This window comes from Danio aesculapii, chromosome 21, assembly GCF_903798145.1.
Source record: "Danio aesculapii chromosome 21, fDanAes4.1, whole genome shotgun sequence".
NCBI classification, from domain to species: Eukaryota; Metazoa; Chordata; class Actinopteri; order Cypriniformes; family Danionidae; genus Danio; species Danio aesculapii.
Genome location: NC_079455.1, coordinates 36,940,854 through 36,961,732, shown reverse-complemented (window position 1 = coordinate 36,961,732; position 20,879 = coordinate 36,940,854). Strand labels below are relative to the sequence as shown.

The following is a 20,879-nucleotide window of genomic DNA, read 5'->3' as shown; positions in this document are numbered from 1 at the left end:
GATACTGCCATTATGTTTGATGATTTGATTTATGTGACTCATTAAGTTACACAAATATGTTGAGAACATTAAGAGCATTGATGCAATCCCTGAAAATAGCTCATTGATCAGTGCCCAGACTACTGAACAAGAGAGCTGATTGAGATGAATCCATAGTCATGCAGAGTTGAGTTAAAGCCACAATTAAACACACCTGAAGCAGCCAATCAGGGCCTTTATTTTATCTAGAAACTTTCAGGTCAGGTGTGTTAGAACTAAACTCTGCAGGACCTTGGTCTGTCAGGAGCAGGATTAGTCATTCTCACCTTACACCAGGGATGTTCACGCTCAGTTCTGGAGGGCCGGTATCCTGCATATTTTAGTTCCAACCCCAATTAAACACACCCAATCCAGCTAATCAAGCTATTTCTAGGTATACTAGAAACTTTCAGAGAGGTGTATTGAAGGAAGTTGAAGCTAAGCTATGCAGGACACCGGCCCTCCAGGACTGAGTTTGGACACCTCTGCCTTACACTATTGAATGTATTGAAAAACGTACTGTAGATTTTAAAGAAGTTAGTAAGATGTTTTCACTCCAATTACCTGTATATCCCAGTAGGCAATCACATAGATATCGGTCTTTCCCATTAATACAGGTTCCATTGTTCCAACAAGGTCGGGATGCACACTCATTGATGTCAATCTCACAGTTGTGTCCTTGGTATCCAGGTACACAAAAACAGTGGTACTTGTTGACCCCATCCAAACAGATTGCACCATTCTGACAGGGATGTGAATCACACTCATCCAGGTCTTCTTCACAGGTCTCGCCTCGAAAACCATCAGAACAGGCGCATTCAAATCCATCCACTATCCGTCTACAGCTGCCATTGTTGAGGCAGGGTTCATCAATGCAGTCTGCGATTCGGTGACTGCAGTCTTCTCCCCCGAAACCAGGTGGGCACAGGCATTTGTAGCCATTCAGCTCATTCAAACACTCAGAGTGGGGACCAACACACGGACCACTTTTGCACTCATCTTTGTCCTCTGGACAGGTGTAGTGGTCTGTGCCAAGTTCACTCTCACACCCTTCACATTCTGCAAAAGTACAAGCATTGTACAGCTCCTCACAGTCCCTCCCCATGTACCGCACTCCTTCCCGCGAACACAAACATACATAGTCGTCCATTGTATCCACACATGTTGCCCCATTCTGACATGGAGAAGATGCACACAAATCAGATGATCCAGAACAGAATATTCCTGTAGAAAGAGAGACAAGATTTAATATTTTACCTTATTAAAGTTTTACCATTGATCATACTTAGGCTTAGGAAATTGATTAAGCCCCTAACCCCAGGGTGTCTCTCCTTGTTCCTGGAGGGCCACTATCCTGCAGAGTTTAGCTCCTGCCCTAATTAAACTGAACCAGCTTATCAAGGTCATGAGACTCACTCAAACTCCAGGTGTTGAAGCTGGTTGAAGCTAAATTTAGCAGGACAGTGGCCTAACCATGGGTATTTAATCAATCCTGTATCTGCAGAATTTAGTTACAACCCTGCTCCATCATACCTGTCTGTAATTATTAAATGCCCCTGAAGACCTTAATGAGGGGATTTAGGTCTGTTTGTCCAGGCCTGGGGCTGAACTTACTTTGCATGTAGATATAAGCCAGATTGGACATCTCATATGGTGCCTCAAAGTGCATATCTAGAGTAATATCAAGTTAGCAACCATCTAGCAACCACAAAGCTTAAAGATTATATTGTAATATACATCAATAAAACTAACTTTTGTCTGCATAATGGAAAACAGGCAAAAACTATCCAAAACAAGGGCTAAACGGACATCAGTCCCACACTCTTAATCCTGGGTAAGACGGACTGAGCCCCAGGAAGAGAGCGAATCTCTTCAAAGTCAGCATTACAAACACTGATCCCGTCTGTGAGGTTGATCATTTGTAAGATTCAGCATTTAAAAATAAATAATTATATATATATATATATATATATATATATATATATATATATATATATATATATATATATATATATATATATATATATATATATATATATATATATATCTCCACATTCTGCCCTAAAAAACACATACTTGTATGCACAAACAAAATATGCAACTCACAATATACAAAACGTCACAACTTAGAGGATATCTTTCAAATTTTATTTAGTACCTTTTAAAATCCATTACTAAGTAATTTATATATATATATATATATCAAAGTTGACAGATATCCTCTAAGTTGTAATGTTTTGTGTATTGTAGGTTGCATATTTTGTTTGTGCATACGAGTGTGTTTTTTAGAGCAGAATGTGGAGCAGAGCATTCATGGGGATTTTCTCGTATGAATCGGCCAATCGCATGAGAGCTCTTTGAGTCATTCCAAATTCCTGTTATCTGCATGACCTCGACCCTCAACCCCCACCGCGTGTCCAACTCAGATCCATTAGTGTGGCCCACCCATCCTTAACCCTTGTGGGGCCCCTCGTCCCTCTAAACTCCTCTCCCCCCTTCCCAAAAACCACTTTGCTGCTCCAGCTCCCTCAATGTCGCTTTGATCAGACCTTCATCCCAAATATTCGTTCAAGCGGAACATATTAATGAATGGGCCAAAGGAATGAGGTGTTTGTGTGTCTGTCCATGTGTGCGCTTGTTTAGCATTGTGGGTGTAGCAAAAATGGAGAAGCATCATAAAGTAAAGAGGGGGTATAATGCTCTGAAAGTGCATGTCAGTTTTTAAATAAAATGTCAATTAAATAATATATTTCATCATGATGTTAGTTTTAAAAATGCATTTTATCCATTGATTATATTATTTCACCCTTGTTCCAAAATAAAATATAAAAACGCACAAATAATAATTATTATTTCAACTGGTAGTGTGGACATACAGTGCATTCTGAAAGTATTCATAGCGCTTCACTTTTCCACATTGTTTTATGTTACAGCCTTATTCCAAAATGGATTAAATTAACTAATTTCCTCAAAATTCTACACACAACTTCCATAATGACTATGTGAAAAATGATTTTTTTGAAATTGTTGCAAATTTATTAACAATAAAAACCCTGAAAAGTCACATGTACAGAAGTATTCACAGCCTTTGCTCAATACTTTGTTGATGCACCTGTTGAGAAGCAATTACAGCCTCAAGTCTTTTTGAATATGATGCCACAAGCTTGGCACACCTGTCTTTGGCAATTTTTGCCCATTCCCTTTTGCAGTACCTCTCAAGCTCTATCAGGTTGGATGGGCAGCGACAGTGTGCAGCCATTTTCAGATCTCTCCAGAGATGTTCAATAGGATTTAGGTCTGGGCTCTGGCTGGGCCACTCAAGGACATTCACCGTGTTGTTGTGAAGCCACTCCATTGATATTTTGGAGGTGTGTTTTTGGGTCATTCTCCTGCTGGAAGATGAAACGTCGCCCCAGTCTGAGGTTAAGAGCACTCTGAAGCAGGTTTTCAGTCAGGATGTCTCTGTACATTGCTGCATTCATCTTTCCCTCTATCCTGACTAGTCTTCCAGTTCCTGCTGCTGAAAAGCATCCCCACAGCATGATGCTGCCACCACCATGCTTCACTGTAGTGATAGTAATAGCCTGGTGATGAGCGGCGCCTGGTTTTCTCCAAACGTGACGCCTGGCAGTCACTCCAAAGAGTTCAATTTTAGACTCATCGGATCAGAGAATTTAGTTTCTTATAGTCTGAGAGTCCTTCAGATGCCTTTTGGCAAATTCCATGCGGGGAGTGGCTTTTGTCTGGCCACTTTACCATACAGGCTTGATTGGTGGATTGCTGCACAGATGGTTGTCCTTCTGTAAGCTTCTCCTCTCTCCACAGAAGAACACTGGAGCTCAGACAGTGTGATCATCGGGTTATTAATCACCTTCCTGACTAAGGCCTTTCTCCCCTGATCACTCAGCTTAGATGGTCGGCCAGCTCTAGGAAGAGTCCTGGTGGTTCCAAACATCTTCCACTAACAGATGATGGAGGCCACTGTGCTCATTGGAACTTTCAGAGCAGCAGAAATTTTTCTGTAACCTTCCCCAGCCTTGTGCCTCGAGACAATCCTGTCTTGTGTGTATGCCTTTTCAAATCATGTCCAATTAACTGAATTTACCACAGGTGAACTCCAATTACGCTGCTGAAACATCTCAAGAGTGATCAGCGGAAACAGAATGTACCTGAGCTCAATTTACAGCTTCACGGCAAAGGCTGTGAATACTGATGTACATGTGATTTTACAGGTTTTTTATTTTTAATAAATTTGCAACAATTTCAAAAAATCTTTTTTCACATTGTCATTATGGGGTATTGTGTGTAGAATTTTGAGGAAATAAATGAATAAGTTTTGATGAAGTAAAGAGGTATGAATACTTTCCGGATGCACTGTAATTTGTAGATACTAATATTAGTGGCCATAGAAACAAAACTTTAAAAAGCCATTTCTGATAACTTTGAGGTGAGAAACATTGCTGATGAATGAAGTAGCTGGCATATGAACATTTTATTATGCTGGTAGTTATTTTATCTGAAAATTCCAATAAAATATTTGTGTTTATTGCAATAACCATAAATTCTCTCTCTCTCTTTTTTATTAGATTTGTTGCTAATCCATAAATTAACTTGGTATTTTTTTCCACACTAGTGAAGCAAATTTTTTAACATTACTGTACAATTTGAAAAGTAATTTATTATGTCTGAAGGGCATATCTGTAGAATATTTGCTTTTAATTATAACATCAAAAAATATATATGCTATACTGGGAACTAAAAACCCCCGATAATAATAATAATAATAATAATAATAATAATAGTAATAGTAATAGTAATAATAATAGTAATAATAATAGTAATAATAATATAAAAACTGTATATGACAAAAAGGGGTATAACACAAACAAAGGGTATATACAGTGCCTATAGAAAATCATCCCTTTTAAATAATTACTTTATTTGTCATCCAACCTGAAATCAAATCACGATCCAAATAACTTTTCCAGTCTTTGAAATGTTTTTGTAGCTTCTTTCAACCTGTGCCTTTCTACAACTTTATCCAAAAAGTCTTTTGAAAGCTGGTTGTGATTTAAATCAAATGTATAGATTTTCACAGGGTATGATGATTTTCTGTAAGCACTGTACAGTATATGGCAAACCGTATAACACACAATATGGGTTATTTTACTGTGCAACACACATAAAAAGTACATCAAATGTTCTCTAAAAATATATACATTAGTGAAAATATGTCATTTACTGTGTAAAACAAACAAAAAAGTTCTTAATATGTATACGTCAATAACATTTCATTGGTTTTCACTTGTTTTCACATTCCTCTACGAGGGATATGAAATTATCACAATTACACAGTATGCTTAGAAGATAATCTACAATATCTCTAAATAAACAGCAATAATATAGCCTAGGCCAGACACATTTGGTTACTCTTTAATTTAGCAAAAATCTGGATAAAATTAAACTGAAATTGTCCTAATTTTACATCCATCATGATGTTTGTTCCTGAATCTACCTCTTTCCAACTTTAAATGAGATTTATTTTTAATTAGATTTTCAGATTTCAGACTTTTAAATCCGATGTGTTTGCCCAGACACTTTAATCAGCATGAAAGTGTTACTTAGTACAGAAACATCTTATCTGTCTCAAAACACACAGACTGTTCTTACACAACCCAACTGAGAGCTTACACTGATCTGAGAACAGACATGTGGCTTACGCAGTGATCTTAACACAAACAAAACAAACATTCACAGAAGTGGATGATGTTAAAGGGATACCTGTTGATTTTAGGCCATCCAAGATGTGGAAGACTTTTCTTTTGTTTGTTTTTTCCAACAATTTTATTAAATAAGATTTTTACATGAGCTAGATTTTTATTTTATTTTATTTTTAGCTGAAACTGTTTTTTTGGTGATGATTAAAATGTAGCTATCTAGCTATCTGAACATTGAGAGTAAAAACAAACAAACATATAGACTAAACAAAACTAATACACGTTGCTCCTGATTATGCATTACGGGTTGTATGAAGTGAAACGTCTGTGCAAGAAATGAGAGATTTCAGAAAGCAGATTTTAGTGCCGCTTAAATGAAATCAGAGGTGCAGGAAGTATAGGATTGAAAACGTTTTTTTCAGCTTGACTTCATGAGGAAACGTAACTATTTCACGTTTTGTCAGTTTAGGGGCTAATTCATACGACTTCGTACAAGTTCAGTCGTAAAAAAAATGTACGATTTTAAACAGGAGGTGCGACACCAAAACCCACCACTAAACCCAACCGTCAATGAAGAATGAGCAAAATGTTCTAAATTGTATGAATGTGATCGTACAAATTGTTACAAATTAGCTACTAGATCAAAAAGTTACGAATTGCTGTGAGATCGTGTTTTTTTTATGAAGAAATTAATAGGCTACAATAAGTTATATAACTGGAATTTAGAATTACTGTTAAACTTGCATACCGTATGTCTGATTTTTCTAACTGTGCATGAAAACATATCAGTTACTTCATCCTTTTACCGATCTCATGATTGATTAGAACATTCAGTAAGTCAGGAAAGGCAAATACAGTAAATTTTCTGCAAAAGGATCACTAAAATTTAAAGCTAATTTGTAGCACATCAGCAATACCAACTGATCTGCTGTTGTTAGTACTGCAATTGATAATTAGTGGTAATTATTATTAATAATTTAAAGTTCAATTATTGCAGTGAGTTTGGCGGCTTAGATTTTATTGTGACTTTCTCCAAATTTGTTACTTTTTTTTTGTTAATGAGTACTAGGGCTGAGCGATTTATTCATTAATTGTCCTTCGGTTTAGTTCCTTATTTATCAGCGGTCACCATAGCGGAATGAACCGCCGACTATTCCAGCATAAGTGTTACGCAGCGGATGTCCTTCCAGCCGCAACCCAGATCTGGGAAAGCTGAACGATTTACCAAAATCAAATCGCAAATACGATTAAGCAAAGCTGCAGTTGTGTGATCAGTAGTAAATCTCCTCCAAAGGCCAGAGGGCGCTCTCATGTAGAAACACTCACAAAGAAGAAACCAGCGTAATCTTCATTGCATTTCATTAAAAACAGAAGATTTCACTGCTTTCTGTGATTCAGAGTAAAGGTCTTTGCACACTGAAGTCTGAAATTTTTAATGTGCATTTTCTTCAAAGCTGAGTCAAACGCGTATTAATGTTAACCTCAGTAGCGTTACTTTATAATCTTACACCATTTTTTAAATGAGTGCCTACCGGATGTTCAAACTGTTTCACAATCACCTGCCACAATTGGTTTTTGTATGCCATCTCTTTATATTCCATACTTTGTTTATCGTAAAGGGCTTTGTGTGTCAAGTGAAGTGAATTAGTTTCTCTGACGACATTTTGAATTTCCTTTCTACGGTGGCACTCAATTGTCAAAACTACTCTGAAAACACCTCTTCAGATGCCTAAAGCCTAATTCACACTACAAGTGACTCGCAGCGGCAAAACAACAAGCGTCCGTTCATTTCAATGGAGAGCGAGTGAATTCTGGGGACCTCCGTCTATGTGAGCGACAGCGATCATTGGCGACCAGGTGGGCATGTCGAGTGACTCGACAAAGTTGAGAATCCTTCAACTTTATGCAAATCAAAAGCGACTGTCTTGAGTGACAGCCAATAGGAGCACCAGTAGAGCTCACGTGATCTCTCTCAGCTCGCACAGAGGCCGGTTGTTTTCGTGCTGTATATACCTACACAGACACAGGTTGCCACCCAGAGCGACAGGCAGCTACACAGTCGCTGCTAATGTGAATGAGGCAAAAAACTGAAAAAATCAAACCTCATTTGAATTTAATGCAGACAAAAGTTTCGGAGGCAGGTTGTCAACAAGATTGACACAACGTGAGGTCAAAAATATTTTTTAATGTACAAAAATTACGGATGAAATTTCTAATTCAGTGTGCAATAACCTTAACTAACAATTACATGAAAATGGAATAATCTCACAGGATTTATTTCACACAGTTGACTGAAGTTGCAAAGTGAGTTTGGAGTCAAAACGTTACTTCAAGCGTGTAGTACACAGAGCCATATTACATTGAGAAGCTACGCAAACAACTGCGATTATCAGATTGATTAGCTCTATACCATTATCATCCAATTAAATTGAGTTGAATTGAAAGCATGTGCTGAAGGTTTACTAGAACTCGATTTACTGACAGAATGCGCATGAAAATCACATTTTAAAAGCATCTGTATGGCACCTGTATTGGACAAAAAAAAAAAACCAATAAATACCAACTGTACTCATAAATATGTCCTTATGTGAACTTATTATTTGCTTCATAAGACCTCAACGTATCATCAGAAACCACAAGATTAAGTTTGTTTTGCCTGTATATGTTGTTTTGACTCTCAAAGTGCCTTTAGTCATTGACTTATAAATCACCAAGGACCCCAGTTTCAGCTAAAATCAATGCTCTACTAAAGAAAACGTCACCTAAATCTTGCAGGGTGAGTAAATGTTTATTTTTGGTTGAACTATCCCATTAAAAGAAGTTGATTTATATTAGATCCTGAAATGACCGAGATTCCTTCCCAGCCCCCGTCCCAGGAAAACAAGCTTTTCTTAGACTGTCCCAGCAAGTGTCCACTGAGAGGGTCTTGGTTTCCATAGTTGCCGCTAAACTAATTTGGCCCTGAGACGAGGAGTTGCTGACCTCTGTGACCCCAGATCCACCTCCTCTCTGCTTTCGGTCCTGTTCTTCTCACTGTCTTTTAGATCTCTTTAACGCTCCTGCCATTTCCCATCAGTACAGAGCAGTAAGATTTCCCAGCTAAACATGATGCAGGGTTACTGAGCCAGATGGTGCATAATGATGTCAATCGTAAACGTCTAGTCCATTGACTAGTGAAATACATGACTCTTCTTATAGGCCTGGATGAAATAAAAAATAATTTTATTTTTTTTAGGTGATTAATTTGATATCAACCCTCAAAGCTGTGAATAAATTATATATATATATATATATATATATATATATATATATATATATATATATATATATATATATATATATATATATATATATATATATATATATGCACACTAGGGATATCCCAATCACATTTCTTTGCCTCGATTCAGTATCTGCCGATATCAAAACCTGATCCAATACTTCTATAATATCTAAAAAATAATAAAGAAGAGCGAAGAAACAGATCCAGGATGTTCCTTATATCTTATTTAATTCACCTTATTTTAACATTCACATCTCTGTTAACAAACAGAGCACTTCTGTGAGATAGCTTGAACAATCAATTAATAAATAACATCAATTCTTCACCTTTGGACTTTAGTGCAACAGTAAATATAAAAAATATATATTTAAAATAAACAGCACCTCAACTTAAACTACCCGTCAGGCAATCCCAAGTTTACATATCTCACAGTTTGCAATGACAATGTTGTCGTTATCAACTTTATAATACCTCCTGACCACAGAAATACTCACGCTTTTTGCTTCAAGCTGCTTCAGTGTTCTCCTTAGCTGGCATTTAATCAATAATCTCTACAACAAAGAGATGTCGTGCTGCACGTGTTGCTGTTTCTGTGTCAAGAAAGAGGTCTAACTCTGTGCCACCGAATAACTATAGACGTGTTAAAAAACAATAAGTATATATATATCAGAAATCGCGTCCAATCACACAGTTTCAGACTCTAATGGATCACGTGATCAGATCTGTCATCCCTAATATTCAATTCATCTTTATCTCTATAGCGCTTTTACAGTGTAGTTTGTCAAAGCAGCTTCACAGAACATAGTGAATTAAAACTGTCAGTTCAGTTGAAATGTACAGTTGAAGTCAGAATTATTAGCCCTCTTGTTAAATTTTAATTACTTCTCCCCTAATTTCTGTTTAACCGACAGATTTTATTCCAACACATTTCTTTCATCTTTGCCATGATAACAGTACATAATAGGGCTGCACAATATTGTACAATCCTAACATTGCGTATATTTTTTTTGTTTTCTGCGTTCTATATTGCAGTATGAATACAGTTTCACCAGATGACTTGAATACCTCTTGGAAATAAATTATTCATTTTTAACTTTAGTTTTCTGAAGTCAAGCAGTATTCAGGTACAGAAATTGAATAATAGAATGTAATGTAAAATAACACTGTATAGTCTTTTCTAATAATAATTTAGTAAAAATAATCTTTATTAAAGTTCCAAATGTTGGCATTTTTTGCGCTTAAACTCTTGAAATGGCTTGAAAACACATGCAATTCACTCTGTTATGATTAAACTCTGTAATGACTCCACATCTCTCCTGCATTCTGAACTGTGATGCTGATGAACTATAATCCCTCAACAACTTAATATTGCTGATCCTACAATGTGACTATTGCAGATAAACACATTGCGATATCAATGCTAAAACGATATATTGTGTAGCTCTTGTACATATTATTTTACTAGATATTTTTCAAGGTACTAGTATTCAGCTTTAAAAGCAGTTTAAAGGCTTAACTAGGTTAATAAGGTTAACAATGAAATCAGTTGTAAGAAATGAGTTATTAACTATTATGTTTAAAAATGTGTTTAAAAAACAAATTTTTCTAATAATAATTCAGGAGGACTAATAATTCTGACTGTCAACATCTCAAAAAATGTGTTTTAGGGTTTCATGACCCTTTAAGTTAATTTTTCTAATACAAAATGTCCCGAAATACACATCCAAACATGATTTTTTTAGAGAGAATTTTATATAATAATCTTCATAACTGTTTCATTAAGTATTAAATACAGTTAAAGTCAGAATTATTAGCCCTCCTGAATTATTAGCCCCTTGTATATTTTTCCTTTAATTTCAGTTTTTTTTTCAGCACATTTCTAAACATAATAGTTTTAATAACTCTTTTCTAATAACTTATTTATTTTATCTTTGCCGTGATGACAGTAAATAATATATACTAGATATTTTTCAAGACACCAGTATTCAGTTTAAAGTGACATTTAAAGGCTTAACTAGGTTAATTAGGCAGTTAAGGCTAATCAGGAAAGTCATTGTATAACATTGGTTTGTTCTGTAGACCAGTGTTTCCCAACCCTGTTCCTGAAGGCACACCAACAGTACACATTTTCAACCTCTCCCTAATCAAACACACCTCAATCAACTTATCATAACATCAGTAGAGACTCCAACACCTGAAGTTATGGGTCAGAAAAGGGAGACATCCAAAATATGTACTGTTGGTGTGCCTCCAGGAACAGGGTTGAGAAACACTGCTGTAGACTATCGAGAAAAAAAATATATTGCTTAAGGGGGCTAAAAATATTGATCTTAAAATGTTTTTAAAAAACAAACAAAAAATAAGAATAAGAAATAAGACAAATAAGACTTTCTTTAGAAGAAAAAATATTACAGTAAATACTTTGGAAAAATTCCTTGCTCTGTTAAATATCCATTGAGAAATTTAATAAGTATGACTTCAACTGTACAGTCGTTCAATCAAACTGAGAATCAAATCAAATGGAGAGCTTTTGAATCAGAATCAAATTGAAATGTTACATCTGAATCGATACCTGGTCTGACTCCAGTCTTTTTTTATTTTTGTTTTTTATAATGAATCTCCTTCACTGTCACTGAAGGACGCCGATTATCTGCTTTCTGCTCTGGCCTCTGCTCACCTGCGAATTAAACTGAGTGTTTAGAGAAAATCAAAGTGGATTACGATGTCTGTACCTCATTTAGCTTCTGTACTCTTACACAAACAAGTGCGCGCAGAGATGTTTGCCAACAACTTTAGTGTCACGTTCTCAGACGATGGATCTTGCATATCATCGTTTCAGATTAAATATGTTACTCTTTTTGTCATGTGCAGTGGATGTGTATTGTTTGTTGTGTATTATATGCTGTGTCCTGTCAGATAGAGATGGAGTAGGTCACCGATCTGAGCGTAATCCTCTCAGAGCGCTGTGTGTAAAACAGGACAGCTTTAAGTTAGTCTACGCTACTGAGCAGACAGCTTTTGCGAGCTTAGGATACAGTTCTCTGTCACCTTGTTTTCCAAGAAATTCCTGAAAAAGACTCTCTTTTTTATTTGGCATTAGATAATGGGGCAGAAATAGATACTGCTAAGCTGCTGGGTATTTTAGTAGATGCCTTTGTTCCAAATGGTAATTTTGGTTGACCATTTTTTATTTGCATCTTTTTTTTTAAGTTGTCAGTGTCAACAGATCAGCATAGTAGAACGATTAGAACAGCTGTTGAAAATGTGTTTTTTTTTTCTAAATAAAAAAAATTATTCCAAATAATAAATAGAAATGAATAGCATTATAAAACTTACAATTTTCAATAATATTTCCATAGAAAATGTTCAGCAATTGTAAAAAATTACAATAAAAAATAAAATTATTGCAAACTTTTTAAAATATTACCAACCTTACCAACTATAATATAATATAATATAATATAATATAATATAATATAATATAATATAATATAATATAATATAATATAATATAATATATTAGATTATATTATTTATTTTAGGAGCTTTTAACATGAACGACAGAATCAAAACCAAACATCCAAAATAATAATAATAATATATATATATTTATATATTATATTATATTATATTATATTATATTATATTATATTTATTTTATTACATTATATTATATTATTTTATTATATTATTTTATTATATTATATTTATTATATTATATTATATTTATTATATTATATTATATTACATTATATTTATTATATTATATTATATTATATTATATTATATTATTTTATATTATATTATATTATATTATATTATATTATATTATATTATATTATATTATATTATATTTATTATATTATATTTATTATATTATATTAATTATATTAAATTATATTATTATATTATATTATATTATATTATATTATATTATATTATATTATATTATATTTATTATACTATATTGTATTTATTATATTATATTATATTATATTATATTATATTATATTATATTATATTATATTATATTATATTATATTATATTATTTTTTATTATATTATATTATTATATTATATTATATTATATTATATTATATTATATTATATTATATTATATTATCTTTATTATATTATATTATATTATATTATATTATATTATATTATATTATATTATCTTTATTATATTATATTATATTATATTATATTATATTATATTATATTATATTATATTATCTTTATTATATTATATTATATTATATTATATTTATTATACTATATTGTATTTATTATATTATATTATATTATATTATATTATATTATTTTTTATTATATTATATTATTTTATTATATTATGTTATATTATATTATATTATCTTTATTATATTATATTATATTATATTATATTATATTATATTATATTATATTATATTATATTATATTATATTATAATTATATTATAATTATTTTATTATATTACATGACATTACAGTATGTTATATCCAGTGTAGCACTGCTCATTCTTACACATATTAATCCTCTCTTAAATGTATCTAATAAAGTGTTAATAAATCAGCGTATTAGAATGATTTTTAAAGTTACAGCTGTTGAAAATGTGTCTTTTCTGTCATAGAAATAAATAAATAGCATTTTAAAACATATAAAGATAGAAAAGAGTTATTTAAACTTTCCATAATATTTCACAATATTACTGCTCTGAAATCCAGTGAGAAAAAAATTTCTTTCAAAAATTGTTACTGAGATTTATAAACGATTACAAAGTAGCACACAAAATTTAACGCCAAACTTTATAAAGACTGAAATGGTAAACAGTAATTTTTTTGTAAAATGTAAAAAAAATAAAATAAAATCTATAGAAAATTTCTAGCAATTGTAAAAAAAAAATTACAATAAAAATATTAATCAAATATTACCAACCTTACCAACTTACTGATTTAATAAAAAGTAGTTTGTATTTATTTATTTATTTATTAAGAAAATTATATGATATTATTCATTCATTAATTTTCCTTCAGCCTAATGTCTTTATTCATCAGGGGTTGACAGTGGAATGAACCACCATCTTGTCCAGCATATGTTTTAGACAGCGGATGCCCTTCACATTCACACACATACACTATAGACAATTTAGTTTAACCAATTCACCTATACCACATGTCTTTGGACTGTGGGGGAAACAGGAGGAAACCCACACCAACACGGGGAGAACATGCAAACTCCACTCAGAAATGCCAACTGACCCAGCAGGTCACCATAACCATTGAGCCACTGTGTTGCCCCCATATTATATTATATTATATTATATTATATTATATTATATTATATTATATATTATATTATATCCTATACTGTACTCCTCATTGTTACAGATATCAATCCTCTGTTAAATGTGCCTTGGGAATGTGGACAGATATTAGTGTGGCGTGTTTGTGTTGGATGTGGAGACAGGCTGTAGTGCTTTAACACTGAGCTTTGGCAGAGATCTTCTCATTCTCCTGCATCTGTCTTAAGCGCTGCGTTTTTTTTCCTCAGTGTTTAAGGTTATCAGTGTGAGACGTTGGAAGAATGTCAGACACGCAGGTTCTGTACAGCGCTGATACCAGCTGTCAATCAACCGAAACCCCTCCCCTTTTGTTTACCGGACTGTCAATCATCTCGGTTTGAGTCTGATGTCCTGCTGTGAGATGGAGTGATAGGTTAGTTTTACGATTTTAGGGGTTACAGGTTTTAAAGGGGTCAGGTGGAGAAACTGCAACTGTATTAGTGTGTTTTTATGCAGTTTAAGTGGAAACATGGATACAATAGTGATTAATTTGAGGTCTGCTTTATTTTGGTGTAATTTAGTGTCAATGTTATCAGTTTTTTGTATTAATTTTAACTCGAGTTTTAACTTTTAGTTTACATAAATTAAATTTTCTTTTTCATTTAGTTCAGTTAGTCCTAGTATTTTTGTTTTAATTTTGTCAACGGTTTCCATATTTTGTGATTCACGAGTGTTTTTCGTATATTTACGGTTGTGAATTGCATTATGGGATGTTAATCCCTGCTCTGTCGACTTTTGATGTTGAAAATTTAACTCTACAGTTTAACAAAGTGACTTTTATTGACATTTTGAAATCATATAATGTATAATAAATACTGAAGTATATAGAGACTGTTAGCTATTTGCCTCTTCTGTTAAAGCCACAAAGGGGAAATAAGTGTTGGGGATGTTTGTTTGATTGCTTTTACATATATAAGAGAAATAGCTCTGTAAAATAACAGAAAATGTTCTGGCAGTTTATTACAAGGTATCATAATTTATAACACCAACCCAGACAATATATCACTTTAAACTATCAAAAATGTTCATAAAAGTCACTTTTTTTAAGTTTTTGATGTTAAAAGTTGTTAAAAGAAAGATTAAGCTGCCATAATGCAATTCAAAAGCATAAATAAATGGGGAAAAATAAAAACATGAATCATAAAATACAAAAAACTACTAATTTACAGATAATTTTTACAGTGTGGAATATAAGTTTTGGGTCACTTTTATGTTTATAATATGTCTGGATAGTCTGAATTACTTTTGTACAGCTGATATGCCTAATGGTCAAGTTATATATAAATTTATAGTTTAATACAGTGGTGCTCAACCCTGTTCCTCCAACCCTGATTAAACACACCTGAACCAATTAATAAGAACCTGAACAGCACTTGATAATTACAGGCAGGTGTGTTTGAAATGGGTTGCAACTGAAATCTGCAGGAAGGTCGATCTTCAGGAATAGGGTTGAGCACCCCTGGTTTAATACTTTTGTATGTATTGTAAAAGTGATTAGTTAAAGCGAGTAAACCATTTGCCTTAAAAGCAACAAGTTGACTATAAAAATGAAGTAAACCCATAGCTGTTAAGTTGACCTAATTTGTATAATTATGCTAATTCTACTTTTATAAAGTCAACTAATCTCTTTTTACAGTGTTAGACTATTTTAGATTGTCTGTTTTCAGTACAGTAATTATATACTGTTTCAATTACAGTAATTATCACAATATTACATACAGTAAAGGTAAGAATTATTAGCCCCCTTTTGATTTTTCTTTTCTTTTTCAAATATTTCCCAAATTATGTTTAACAAAGCAAGGAATTTTTCACAGTATGTCTGATAATTTTTTTTCTTCTGGAGAAAGTCTTGTTTTATTTTTTCTAGAATGAAACCAGTTTTTATTTTTTTAAAAACCATTTTAAGGTTAAAATTATTAGCCCCTTTAAGCTGTTTTCCCCCCCAATTATCTACAGGACAAACCATTGATATATAATAACTTGTCTAATTACACTAACCTGCCTAGTCAACCTAATTAACCTAGTTAAGCCTTTAAATGTCACTTTAAGCTGTTAAAAAAAAATCTAGTCTTGAAAAATATCTATCAAAATATTATTTACTGTCATCAAGGCAAAGATAAAAAAAATCAGTTATTAGTAATGAGTTATTAAAAGTATTTTGATTAGAAATGTGCTAAAAAAAATTATGTCCAGTAAACAGAAATTGGGGGAAAAAAAATAAACAGGGGGGCTAATAATTCTGACTTCAACTGTATTTAGTGCTTCATTAAGTCTGTAAAATTTACAATAATAGCCTGTATTGAGTTTAGAAGAAACACTGGAGGAGCAGATTTATTTTACTGTATGTCATTTTGCTAGATACAGAAAAGCTGGTATAAAAACAAATTAAAATAAAGGTGCATTGGAAAAAAAAGTGATTAGTTTACTTTTATTTTAAAAAGTGAGTACAATTTGCATAACTATAAAACTTAAGTCAACTTAACAGTTCCAAGTTACAATGGGTTTACTTACATTATTTTTGTAAAGCCAACTTGTTGCTTTTAAGGCAATTGGTTTACTCGCTTTTGCTCAGTACAGTTTGCTCATATTTAGTAGGTTTCCATATTTAAAAGTGCTTTTGTTTTAAGGGCTGCACTAAATAGTTGTTTTAGTTTAGTGGAAGTTACACTCTAAGGTAGATTATAGTAATATTACTGCTATACTACTACTAATAATAATAATAACAAGTTTTAAAAATCTAAAAATAGTACAATTCTGTGCCATCTGTGCCAGGAGTGTCCCACCAGTGCTGATATACAGCCATATCGCACTGCCACTAGTGTGATATTGCGTGTACAATAGTTCAACAGCATAATCGTGTATATAAAAAAGAAAATCACACACGGAGAGTCTAAAAATCCTTTGTATGAGGAACTACTTTCTAAAACAATTCATTCACATCTGCAGCTGACGTCAGAACAGCAGAAAACGTTGCTCATTCACCAACGTCTCTTTAGAGCTAGTGTTTGAATGATTCTCTAGTGTAATATCTAAAGTGATGACAAAACAGGTGATTTTACTGACATTTTAAGATTACAAGGCTGAACGGCATGAAATGCTATCAGTCTACAGAGATTTCCCTTTAATAATTAACCCTAAAAAAGCCAAAGGAAAGCAAACACTGCCAAATTACTATGGTATAAATACAGCACTACAACATACAAAAGAGAGAGATCGATTTAGAATGTCACTTACCAGTTTTCTAATCATTTGATCAGCTTTAGTTTAAAATTACGCTAAGTTTTTCTCCACTAAGGGCTTATTATGCGGTCTCTGTCACCATCTTGTGGATGGACAATGTCAACCGTCTTTGCTCTGCTTAATGACAGGCTGATGGATGCCTACACGCTTTAAAATAGGCACTATCCTTATTAATAAACTGCATAGTTTAATCTAAACAACTACATTCTCGACTAAAAAAGTCTCAGAAGTACATTATGTTGCCCAAAAGCTACAATATTTGTCAACCTGTAGTGAATTTATTGATATGCTGTCACTCTATGTGGGCAGAGAAATACAGAAGACGCTGTACGAGTGCTGTTATTGTAGAATATCGTACGGCTATCAGCCAATCAGATTCGAGAACCAGACAGAACTGTTGTATATATAATTATAACTAATGTTATGTAATTATTATATAATTAATTAAGTATAACAATGAATTTTTATTAGTTTTTGTGGAATTTTAGACAATTTTCTAATTGTATTTTTGTCAGTTTATAATGTTTCATATTTAATTTGTTATTTTAGTACAAGAAATAAGTAAAACGAGCTAAATTAATAAATTTTTTCAGATGCAACATTATTGAGGATTATTTCAGTTAATATTTCTGATTAAAATAAAACTCAATAAAATGTATTATTAATTTTACACAAATATCAAGTATTACATAAATTAGTTTTACAGTTTTTTTTTACAGGTTTGCATATTTAAGTGTTTTTATTTTAATGGCTGCGCTAAACAGCATTGAAGATTGGTGGAGGTTATGTAACTCTACTACTACTACTACTGCTACTTAATAATAATAATAATAAAACGTTTTAATAATAATAATAATAAATCTCAAAATATTACACTTTTCTACCATTAGCACTCTAAAAACAATATAAAGCTTGAAAGCAAGAGCTGAACTATTCCTCCATTGGCTGTGATGTTTGTGTCAGGGTTTATGTCCCAGTCAGACGAGGAGATCGTCCATATCCATACGAGATAACACTCCTTTAATATGCATCTGTCCAGAGATATAGGTGTGAACGGATGGCTCACAGACAGAATGAGAGCAGGAGGGCAGCTGGACGTGTGTGTGATGTATGACAGAACTTGGTGATAACCTGGGATCTGTTTACTTTCACAGCCACAGGACAGACCACTGCAACCATTGCTTTGTACGTGAGCTCAATTCTCAATTTTAAACCTAAAATCGTATGCCACACTAAGTATAACCACTGTTTTGACTATAGTTGTTGTTAGTACTGACATGAACTCAGCGGGTCTTTGCCATTAGCTCTTCACTGCTAATTAGCTTTAGTTCTCCTTACAACCTGAGTGTTAACCTTTAAGGCTTTATAGGTGATGCTTTTGTTGTTGCACCACATTAGCATTAACACAATGCTTTTAGCATTAGCACTAGTTGAGGGACTGTAGCATTATTTTTTTAGATACTGTTTGTTTTATTAACAAGTTTGTGATTTAATATATGTTATGTGGGTCTAGTAGGACTGTGGAGATTTTAAAGCCAGTTTGATGGACATGATGTGATTTATTCATATACAGCTTTTTAAAATATTAAGAGCTTTATATAATTTATTTTCTCTAGATTTACAATTGTGTTTTTATTTGGTCTATTATGTAAATGTATATCATTTCCTCCAAATATAAAAAAGTAATGATTCACACACAAAAAAATATACCTACACTGCTTTCACTGATGTTTTCTACAGCAGGAGTTTGGTCTTTTATTAAGTCACATGTCAGAGTGAACACAAATGTTTATCAGAAACTCCTTGAGCAACATGTGGCTTTTTTCTGCATTCATTGCTGCATCAGCCAGCAATTTTCATGCAGATCAAAGATGCCTGTTACACAGCAAAACATTAAAGCAGTTCCTTGATGATGAAAACATTAAGATAATGAAATGGCCAGCCCAGAGTCCTGACCTAAACCTGAGAAAAATCCTTGATGACAAACCTATAGCTAAGAAACCCACACTAAGGTGAATTGTGGAAGAGATGGAAGAAGAGCAACTAGACTAGTGATGAGCTGTGAGAGACTAATTTAGTCCTGTGAGTGACTAGTGATATGCTGTGAGAGACTAGTTAAGTCCTGTGAGTGACTAGTGATATGCTGTGAGAGACTAGTTAATTCCAGTAAGTGATTGATATGCTGTGAGAGACTAGTTAATTCCAGTAAGTGATTGATATGCTGTGAGAGACTAGCTGAGTCCAGTAAGTGACTAGTTAAATCCTGTAAGTAACTTGTGATATGCTGTGAGAGGCTAGTTAAGTCGAGTAAGTGACTAGTGATATGCTGTGAGAGACTAGATAAGTCTATTAAGGCATTTATTTTCTGTGAGAGACTAGTTAAGACCTGTAAATGACTAGTGATATGCTGTGAAAGACAAGTTAAGTCCAGTAAGTGACTAGTTAAGTCCTGTGTGGAACTCGTGATATGATGTGAGAGGCTAGTTAAGTCCAGTAGGTGACTAGTTAAGTAATGTAAATGATTACTGTGAGAGATTAGCTAAGTCCTGTAAATGACTAGTGATATGCTGCGAGAGACTAGTTAAGTCCAGTAAATGATTGATATGCTGTGAGAGACTAGCTAAGTCCTGTAAATGGCTAGTGATATGCTGTGAGAGACCAGTTACTGTAGGTCCAGTAAGTAATTGATATGCTGCGAGAGACTAGCTAATTCCAGTAAGTGACTAGTTAAGTCCTGTACGTAACTAGTGATATGCTGTGAGAGACTAGTTAAGTCCTGTAAATGACTAGTAATATGCTGTGAGAGACTAGTTAAGTCACTAAATTAGTCCTGTAAATGAATAATGATATGCTGTGATAGACTAGCTAAGTCCTGTAAATGACCAGTAATATGCTGTGAGAGACTAGTTAAGTCTAGTAAGTGACTGACATGCTGTGAGAGACTAGTTAAGACCTGTAAATGACTAGTGAAATGCTAGTTAATTCCAGTGACTAGTTAAGTCCTGTAAGTAACTAGTGACATGCTGTGAGAGACTAGTTAAGTCCACTAAGTGACTAGCTAAGTCTAGTAAGTGACTGGTGGTATGCTGTGAGAGACTAGTTAAGAGACCAGTTCAGTTTTGTAAAGGAATAGTGATATGCTGTGGGAGACTAGTTAAGTCCAGTAAGTAATTAATATGCTGTGAGAGACTGGTTACAACCTGTAAATGACCAGTGATATGATGTGAGAGACTAGTTAAGTCCTGTAAGTGACTGATATGTTGTGAGAGACTAGTTA

General features: G+C 33.2%; 1 protein-coding gene across 1 annotated transcript in view; it reads right to left on the bottom strand.

Annotated features, from left to right (window-relative positions):
- The window catches only part of crb2a (crumbs cell polarity complex component 2a), a 32,734-nt gene that overhangs the window by 6,507 nt on the left and 5,348 nt on the right, over nucleotides 1-20,879 (bottom strand). Inside the window, 1 exon segment of the mRNA XM_056445706.1 lies at nucleotides 583-1,242. Within this exon segment, the coding sequence (XP_056301681.1) occupies nucleotides 583-1,242 (660 nt within the window).